Source organism: Aphis gossypii, chromosome 2, assembly GCF_020184175.1.
Source record: "Aphis gossypii isolate Hap1 chromosome 2, ASM2018417v2, whole genome shotgun sequence".
Lineage (NCBI taxonomy): Eukaryota > Metazoa > Arthropoda > Insecta > Hemiptera > Aphididae > Aphis > Aphis gossypii.
This window is the reverse complement of record NC_065531.1, coordinates 86,631,121-86,641,973: the sequence shown is the minus strand read 5'-3', so window position 1 is coordinate 86,641,973 and position 10,853 is coordinate 86,631,121. Positions and strand designations below refer to the sequence as shown.

Genomic DNA, 10,853 nt, shown 5'->3' with positions numbered 1-10,853 from the left:
CCTAAGATATATAATGGTGTTTACCCTTGTTGTTGTACCTATGTCGTTCTTAACGGTTTAAAATCCATCCGAATGCCAAACCACAAGCATTTACTTTTCGATTCCATTAATAGGTAGGTTTTGGGAAATCATTACAATTATCTATCTACACATACAAACTCAGATAAAAAAAAATGTACTTTATAAATTAATTAACGTGTTAGTTTAAATATTTTAAAATAATAATAATAATATTATTAGTATAAATATTAATTTTCAACGAAAAATGTATTTAAATAATTATATACGTTTTCTATGATAAATCCATTCAATTTGTACACTAACCTAACCCATCAAACAATTATATTTATGTTGAATTTTATTCCATTCATATGAATGAATATTTATTATATTATTTATTACCTGTATATTTAATGTTGGTTAAAACAAATAAGTCTAAAATTATAATATTTACAATATTAACACTAGCCATATAGTTGTACCTATTCCGGCTATTAATTGCAATATGCTGTCAATTGTGATTTGACTATTCAGTGAACGTATTAAATTTAACCTATATTTATGAATAATCATACATTTTATCTACAATGTTTACTTTTTCATTTAATTATAATATATTATCATATATAATTATATAAAACAATATTCAAATTTTTATTCATAGAGAAATGTAAAACACAATGTTCGTTATGACCACGATTATTAAAAGGGATGGAATGTGTGACTAGTATGTTTTGGCCGGCACTTAAACATCCATAATATATTATAATAGTTTATAGACAATAAATAATGACAGCATGACGCTACACATGTCATTATTCGGCATTTTGATATGAAAATTCAGATATTTGTGATAATTGTGATAATTTTATACTGTAATGACATTCATTGTAAAGAAATACGACTTACGATCGTATACTATACATATATAGTCACATAGCTGGGTACTGGTGAATTTTTTAACAATTGTATAAAAATGTATTAAACAAAATCTAATGTTTTCAGTAAAAAATTTAGGTTTGTAATAAATTTAGATTATATGAAAAATATTTATTTTTAAGAACATTATAAATCTTTTTGAAATAAATAGTGTTTGCCATTAAAATGTTCACTCTGTTGTACTTGCATACAAAAATCGTAGTATTGTTTTTACGATAGACAGTGGACACGTGCGAGGCCTCTACTCGTGGGAGCGGTTTCGAAGACCGTGAATCGGTCTCTTTGAGTCGGTGCCGCGGACAAACGGTGCGAGACCGATGGCGGCGACGCTCCGTTTCCGAACTCTCTGCTTAAATATCGCCGGTGCTCCCGGATACCAGGACAGTACGATAGATGGACCAAACGTTGTGACATGGACGACAACAACAACTATTACTATTGTTACGATTACTACTTCGATGATGATGGCGACAATGAAAGGGACTTTCATCAGGATTTTCCTGGAGGACGCTACTGGGAACAAGTTGCGGAGCCGGTCGTCCTGCAGGATCCGATCAGACAGGTTGCCAGTGGCGGACTTCCATCAATAACCGATCGTAAAGGTACGAAATATTATAATTTATCACTATTGTGTCAATATAAGTCTCGATATGGTTAATATCCATTCAAAATAATTATTTACAAATACCTATAGCCCGCTATGCAATTTATTTTAACAACAATAAATTCAGGAAATATTAAAAATTTTATAAAATGATGTTTCATATACATTTTTATTTAAATAAGCATGTATGCTAGAGATTAAAAAAAAAATACTTTATAAGTATCCTTCTACATTCATGGTATTATATCGTAATAACAATTAAATTGGAAATAAAAAAATAAATTTTAAAAATAACGAAACTATGACAATTATCTTTTGTAAATAAATATGTGATTAAAAAAATAATATTTTTCTTTTTTTTATTTGTTTAAGTAATAACTCATTATACTTATTAGATAATACTATTTTGATTCAAAATTTCAATGTGAAGATATGACGCATATAAGTTCTACAGTGCAAGCTGAGTGTTCACATTATTAGAATAAAAATAGGAAAATCGTACTATATGTCTATATTGAAGAGAAATATTAATTTATATGTTTATTATTATTAATATAATTTAGGAATTTAAAAATGTATTTAAATACCTAAATATATTTTCAACATAAACAGTGATTTTACTCTAATTAATATGTTATATAATAAAAAAAAGATACGATCTTGAAATAATATTTCATACGTGTAAAATGTTTATATAAATTATAAATATTCGAATTTTAATAATGTAACGACAGATTAGTAAGCAATTATGATTAAATGTAACGTTATTCAAAAATATATCTAAAACTATTAAAAATTATTGCTTAGGTACTTTAACTTAGTTTAAAATTATCCTTTTGGAGATAAATGTAATTTATTGATATACATATTCAAGATTTTATTTTATATTAAAATAATATAATGTAAATTGAAAATAAAAATAAACTTATAATGTACATGGAAAGACATGAAAAGTTATAAGTTATAATTCTTCTTCATTGATTATTGAACAATACTTTGATACCAATGATTATAATAAATATTAAAATCACGTATACCTATATAATAAATATACTCTATGATATAATGACCACACCATTCAACAAGTATTATATTTGTGTTCATATGTAATTGTAAAATATTATTTAGTTAATATAGCTTAGTTAAATATTATATACTATTAAAGAACCTCTAACTAAAAAAAAATTGACGAGGTTAGGTTTTTCTGCTATAGATTACGTAGTGATGCATTGCGACAAAGTTAATCCACGCTGAGAACTGCTAAATTAATATTACTCAGGATTTTTGAAACATGTCTTACCGTTTTCATTTATGTTACAATACAATAGTTTATAATCTAAGTTTTTTTTCAAGTTATTTTTCTAATTTAGAATCTATAAAATTATTATTTTTATTATGCAACTTTTATACGATAGATGTTAGGTTATTTATAAGGCGATGAAAAACACTTCCATTGAAGGCACTTCGGTATGAATATATTGGCTTATTCAGCTATTAGATCACGACACCATTTGTTTTTTAAACATCTTTAAAATACACTAGAAATGTATAAACTAATAGATCAGTTAGAAGTGGAATTTGATGTTTTGTAGAATGGAACAAAATATTTTATAAAGAGTATTTATCACATTTAGATGAGAGGAATAGAGGAATCATTATGGAGTGTGTGGTTAGAATGTAAGATACATATAATATTTAAATTTAATGATTTGACGGAAACATTTGAATTGAAAGGTTTGGATACGGTTTATGTTAGAGGGTTTGGTTGAACTCTAGAGGCTAAATTGTATGATAAAAAAAAAAAACACATTTATATTACGAATTTTATTGAACTAATAAAACCACTTGATCACGTAGTTTTATTGCAAACCATTAAATAAATAAAAGAACCAACCGTTTTAAAATTTTGACCAAATATTATTTTTTTAATTTTATAAATCTTTCCACTGAAAAGTTTTTTAACATTTAAACGTTTTTAAAAACTATCATTATTATTAAATATAATTTTTGTTTTATTTATATTATGCATAAAATATTCAATAACTTTTTGAGCATACAAAATATATTGATACATCGTGCTTATTTTTTAAATATTTAGATTTATTAACCTTTATAATTTATTATAATATAATATACAAAATTGATATATCACTAAATAATATTTTATACCACAAAATTTAAGTTATACATTGGACACTAATTTATTTTAATTTACTCTAAATCAATTACCGAGTACAAAGGATTAGTATCAACAATTATTATTATTAAATTATGCTATACTATACGTATTGTAGGGTTTATTGACGTAGAGATTAACGAAATAGCCTTATAATGTATTTTTATGATGAAATCGTTAATTTACTTTTTCTGTATCTATTAGCTTAACCATTAGGTGCTAATGGGTTACTGAAAAAAAAAATCATGAACAAAATTAGAATTCTATCATGAAAATATCATTCACAAAATATAATAATTTATTCATAAAATATATTTGGAGGTAAAATGTTAATTATATTCATACTTTATTCAACTGATTTCAATACTATCACGATAAAATAAATACTTATTTTTATACTTTGTAGTAACACATAAGTATAGTATATTTTATAACAACTTTAGAGTGATAAATGCATAAATGTTTTCAAAGCTAAATCCTTTATAACTGAATAAATCTAAAAAAACTAATATATTTAAATAGAGTGTGTTTATAGGATGATTTTCAAACGGTATACTTTTTTGACATATGTCAGGAAAATTTGTTTTCGTGTACAAAAATAAAGTTTGTCTAACTAGAAACTAAAAGTTTCTTCCGCATGAGTTAGACATTTTTAATGTACAATAGCTACATTTTAAATGATTTAAATGCTTCAATATATCAATCTATTTAATAACTTATTATTAGTATATTCTTAAACTTTTATTACTAAATATTTAAATTTGAAAGTTTTATAAATATAGGTATCATAAGTATCGTTCACAGTTCTTTAAAAAAATATATCAAGACAAAATAAAAACTATCAAATAATTTATTTTGTCTATTCTATCACTCAATATTATTTAAATACTACCTTAAAATTAAATAAATATTTTGAAAAATCTTCAATTAGTATCTTATAAAATGTGTTTTTGTTTTTTCTGTTAATCTATCAAAACCTGTCAAAATGCCAAATAAATGACAGAAGATATAGTTAAATTGTATGACCAATATTCCAATTACCTACAGGCTACAATAATTTTTAGAATTAATTTGTTGGACATTAATTCCATACATAGAATATGAAAACATGGTTTATGCTGTTGTGAGCGAATCGAAATTAGAGCGAAACGACTTAACTTAAATGCAGTATGCAATTACCAAAATATTTTACAATTTTTATTTTTATAAAATTAAAAATATTTATTAACCTATCCGATTTCATAATACATTATTCAAAATATTTTGGAACTTTTTGTAGCTAAAAATTGAGTTAAATAATATTAATTAATGTTAAAGCGTTTGAAAGATCCTTTGTGATAAGAAAAATGAATAGATATCCAAGTGAGTGAAAATTTCAATACATTTAAAAAAAAAATGTATGGAAAAAATATAAGTCGTACGAATATAACGTTATAGTTATGTAACGTCTAAATAAGTGTTATACTTTGTTTTATTGAAAGTATTTGAAACATCTGTTTTATGAACACTACAATGAGTTATATACACTTCAAGATTCTGTTGAAAGAATGATGAAGATAAGGGCTATGGTATAAACCATTTGTTCGTTATTAATTATTCAATCTTTTGCATATTATATTTTTTGTTTTTTTTTTTTTTTTTACTTTTACGAAGATCAGAATATAATGAATATAATTAATTATTGGCCTACATACTAATGCAACTCTACCCTTTATTGTGGAAGCAAAAGAAATCAGAAAAAATATTTAGTGAAAGTAAAAATCTAAAATATTATATTTAAGTCTAGTATTTGTGTTTTTTATTTATATTTATAGTTTTGTAAACAATTTTCTATACTCAATATCAAAAAATGTATGTTATTAACAATTATGATTGCATTCGAAAATGCGGTCGAGCACGTTAGAGAATGTCATTTATAAAAACTTACATCTTGATAATTAAAGTTAAACAATATTCTCCTGAACCCTTCAGATTATAGCATAAACTAAATAATATCAAGAAAAATATTTTCATGATACCAACGTTCGCATGAAAAATAAACCGAACAAAAAGTTGCTACACCTCTCAAATGTATTATCAAATTCAGCGAATATAAGTATGACTTACAAAAGTTTTTTGTAAAATTACTTCTATTAATTGCAAGTGTTTACCTTTGTTATACTCATGCGTTATAACTATAATTGGAAAACTGTACGCATATATATATATATATACATAGAAGTGAACGCTGGAAAACACCATAACAAAGAAAACGTTTTCCTTTGGGGTTCTAGAAAATTGAAAACCCCAATGGCTCAATCACGTTAAAGTTACGATACTTTTTTAATCAAACTAATTAAAAATAATAATAATAATTTATATTGACAATAATATTATTAAATATACTTATAAAATTTTAAAATACTTTAGATGCTAAAAAAATTAAATTACAAACAAAAATTCCACTATGTGTATTTATATTGATTACAATTTTACAATTCATTACCAACGAATAATACACAATATTTAAGTGATAAGTAAACAATAAAACCGCTATTCATAGGGGAGTAAAATAGTGTTTTATCAAGAAAATAATTACTCTCGTTGGTATTTTGTACTATATAACTAATTATTTATTAATGGCAGTATTTAGAATAACTTTTTGATTTAAGTTTATTGTTCTCTCACTATAAATAACAATAATTTAAGTCGTTTTAGACTACCGGCGATATATAATGTTGATAGCTATAATGTTATATACAGCATATCTAGAATAACTGAGTAAAATTGCATGCAAGCAAACAACTAAATTTATTTATTTAAGATTTTCTATCATCAACACAAAGTTGTAGTTATTGTGAATTAATTGAAAACTAGCCATGAGTAAACAATAATAATATTGTAAGTTGGCAATGTATTTCAGTATTTTATCTATAGTATAAAGAATATTTAACTTAAACGCCCATTATAATAGCTTACAATTATAACTATGTATTTTATTCATAATATAGATTTTCACTTATTGATTACAACGGAGACTTTAACGTTTAACTATCATTATAATAATTTATAAATTAAGTAACAATATATTTTCAAATAATGTATTTTTAGTTACCCAATTTGCGATTATTTTAAAAATAAAATGATAATAACTTTATTAAAAAAGAACTATTAAGTAGTTTCAATGTAGTTATACGCTTTATATTAAGCTTATTTGTCTCCTTATATTATTAAATCTAAATACTATATTATTATAACTTCAATAGTTCATAACTGTATAAATTGGCATTAATTTAGAGTTTCAATTTAGTTTTTATTACAAACTACCAATGTTCTTTCTAAGGACATTTTTATATAAAAACATACTTTTATATTAGAATCCTCATTATTATACATAATTTTTGTCATTGTTCCGATGGAATTTATTGTGGCCATTCAAACAGCATAATCATACAGCATGCAGAGATATGTTATTACAGTATCCTATCATTATAAAGATTTCTATAAGTATTACCTACAATAATTTGATGTTCAACTTTTTAATTTACTGTGAAAACTTTATAATAAAGATTTGATTGCAATAATGTTATACTCATTTATGAGCAATACTTTTATAATATTAACTTAAATAATTCCTTACATTTATAATTTAAATTTATATCTCTAATGTATTTTTTTGTAACTTAACACAACACATTTTTGTAACTTATGAATACAATACATAGTAAAGTTAATCTAAATATTATACAGTGTACTATCGATTATCTGTGGAATAGGGTGTCAGGGCATCTACGAATAAACGAATTCCGCAGATATATCCACGAATAACAATTTTTTTTCATTGAACGTATTAACAATTATCAAAAAGTATTAATATTGAACAAACGTATTGTATTTTACGTCGTTATCGAGTAATCGACTATCACTAAATAATTAAACCGATAATGATGTATAATGTGAAGATATATAATATAATATTTTAATACATATATGTACCTATATAGATGATTTTGCGGAAGACATCGGATAATCCGCTCGAGGATAAACTATAGTACAGTGTATGTTATATAAATTTAGACTTATAAAAGATTACAAGTAAATTTTAACTTATAAATATTGATAAGAATTGTTCGAATTTTGTTTTTTTTTTTCAATTTGATTATTAGAATCTTCTATAGTTCTATTATATAAATATCTCCAAAGATCGAAATATGTATTCACAAATTTCTACCTATGTAAATTATTTTATTTGCAACTTAACCCTTTCTTTTTTGAGGAACCTAAATATCTTAGAACTTTAAGATGAGATGTTTATTTTGCTCAAATATAGAGAATATGCTTTGATAACTGTTTATTCAAATTATTATTATATGTATTATATTATATACTATATTATATAGGTTAGTTCAATATTTAAAGATGCATGAACATCATATGATATGAATTTGTGGATATAACGCTGTCAAAAAGATTTTTTTTTTTTAAATAGCATCTAATACCCGTAATTCAGTAATAATTACTATTGATAAAAATTACATATAGCTTATTCAAAAATGCATGATACAATAAAATATTGTTAGGTAAGCGATCAATTTAAACTGCTATTAAATATAAACATATAATATAAAAATCATTATAATAAATATTACATCACGAGTAGTCTATAAATGATGAATAAAAGTCGGAACATTATTGTTACTGAATAATATATTATAGACTTTATAAAATAAACAATTAGTCACCGTTAATATATTTAAATGATAAGTGTGATAAGTACTTACATAATATAATATATTTTGGTTTTTTATCGTGATATATAAACACTAACTATTGTTAACTAATATAATATCTCAAATATGTTCTTACGCTCATAACATAATATATAATTTTCATAATAATATATGTATACTGTATAGTTTACAATGATTCGGAAGTATCTTGTTATTTATTTGTATTTATTTGGTTTCGTCAAATCAATTGCAAAATATGTTAGGTATTTTTATTTTTTAGATATATAAATTTGTTTTGTAAAACATAAATTAAATTATACACAGACTTTGACTGTACACGTTACATTATATTTCTTAAAAAATAAAACATATAAGTATTCGACAAAAGATATAATCATTTTTTTAACAACTATTACTATCATATGTTCTTACTTATACGCACAATTTTGTTTTCCCTAATGTACATTCACATACCTATTTTTCGATATATTTATATGTTATAAGTCCTGAATCCTAGTTATAATGCATCATAAACGATATGTTATAGAACTGATGAAAGATAATTTTATTATGTACGCCTATTGATAATATTTATAATAATATAATGTATCACTATTGATAATAAACTCACATTTTTGCAAATTTAGGTATATATAAATCAATAAATAGAGCAACTGTTATATTACCTCAATAATATTATTCGGCCACTATCTCTGAAATATTTTCAACGATGATAAACTCAAAACATTTTATTATAAATACATACTATACATATAATATTAATAGTTATCATTATTTTTTTTTCTAGAAAATGAACATAACATAAAATGTCGAAAATCTAGAACAGCGTTTACAAAGTATCAATTGGGGTGGCTCGAAGGAGAATTTGAGAAGTGTAAATACTTGACTCGATTAAGACGATACGAAGTTGCTCTAATACTTGGTCTCACAGAACGACAAGTAATTGTTATACACTACAGAAAATTCTGTTGTTACATATGTTTTGTTAGAATTTTTTTTATTTATCGGTAATTATTTTTCTGTTTCTTGTTGGCAATATATATCTTGTAAGTTTGTACATTAATTTTAATTTAACTTTGAGCATAGACTTATTCTGTTAAACTGATTTATTGATGGTTATAGGATTTTAATTCATTTGGATTAATATGTTTTATGCTCCGACTTCGTCTAAAAGTCTAAAATAAGACTAATGAAAATTACAAGAGAACCTAAATTGAAATTTGTTATGCATTAAGTATAAATTTCATGTAAATAACATGCTATTAATTCAATAATGTATTAAGAATTTAAAAAAAAAAACATGTTTATAATTAAAACTGCAAAAACACTTTAAAATTGCTTTTGATAAAAAATTTAAAATTTAAAGTAAACAAATTTAACAATATTTATATTTTATAAAATATATAATATTATTGTATTATTTTTTTTTATAATACTTATTGAGTATTGTAATATAAAAACTTTTAGTTTACTGACTTAAAATAATACCATTAATCGATTATCCTGTTCAATGTAATTTGTAAATAATATATTATACACATTTGATTTACATTTATCATGTTTTAGGTGAAAGTATGGTTCCAAAATAGACGAATGAAGAAAAAAAGGCTGAATGACGAATCCATTTACGGATAACAAGATAACGCTTGTATTATTAGCATTTCAATCGTAAAGATAAATCGCTATATTATTACATTTTTACAACATTCGTGGCATTGTTTTATAATATGTACACTAGTTTTTTTTTTTGAGATTTATACCTTAGTGAAACTTTATCGTATAAAATGGATTATTCCACTGCCACCGGTATTAAGTGTATTAAAAATTAAAATTCTTTTTATTTGTTCACAAAAATCACCAACAATATTTTTTGATCTGACTTTAAATGACATATTTAAGACTTTTTAACCTAATTCTGTTTTCATTGTAAATAAATTTCATAATACGATATGTATGTATGTCATTTATTGTAGCCCAACATTATGCATCTATTTTTTTAAGTTATCTTTGACTCATAAAATGTTCAAACACTACATGGACAATTCAATATATTTTTTCATACATTGTTGTCTTAAAAATATCGTTGATTGATCTGGTTTTATAATATTATAGATTTTAGTAAAAATACGAAATTTGGTAGTATAATAATCACGTTTTTCTTAAATAATAAGAATGCTTAAAATAACTATTATATTATTATTATTATTATTATTACCTACTTTAACCTGACAAAATAATTTCGTAATTGACTTATTTTTTTTAGATATTTTTGTTCCAGAATAAATTATTTGCTAAAAAATATTTTATTAAATTTTCAAAAGTTAGATGATATTAAGAAAACTTTTTATAGATTTTTAACTACAAAAAAATTTACCTTTTATATTGAGATTATTAATTAACAATA

General features: G+C 23.3%; 1 protein-coding gene across 1 annotated transcript; it reads left to right on the top strand.

Annotated features, from left to right (window-relative positions):
• The first annotated feature begins 1,058 nt into the window (after nucleotides 1-1,058).
• Nucleotides 1,059-10,440, top strand: LOC114119651 (homeobox protein MOX-2-like). The gene is made up of 3 exons (XM_027981286.2): nucleotides 1,059-1,541; nucleotides 9,237-9,388; nucleotides 10,016-10,440. The coding sequence occupies exons 1-3, from the start codon at nucleotides 1,352-1,354 to the stop codon at nucleotides 10,082-10,084; spliced, it is 411 nt and encodes a 136-aa protein (XP_027837087.1). The 5' UTR covers nucleotides 1,059-1,351; the 3' UTR covers nucleotides 10,085-10,440.
• The last annotated feature ends 413 nt before the right edge of the window (nucleotides 10,441-10,853 follow it).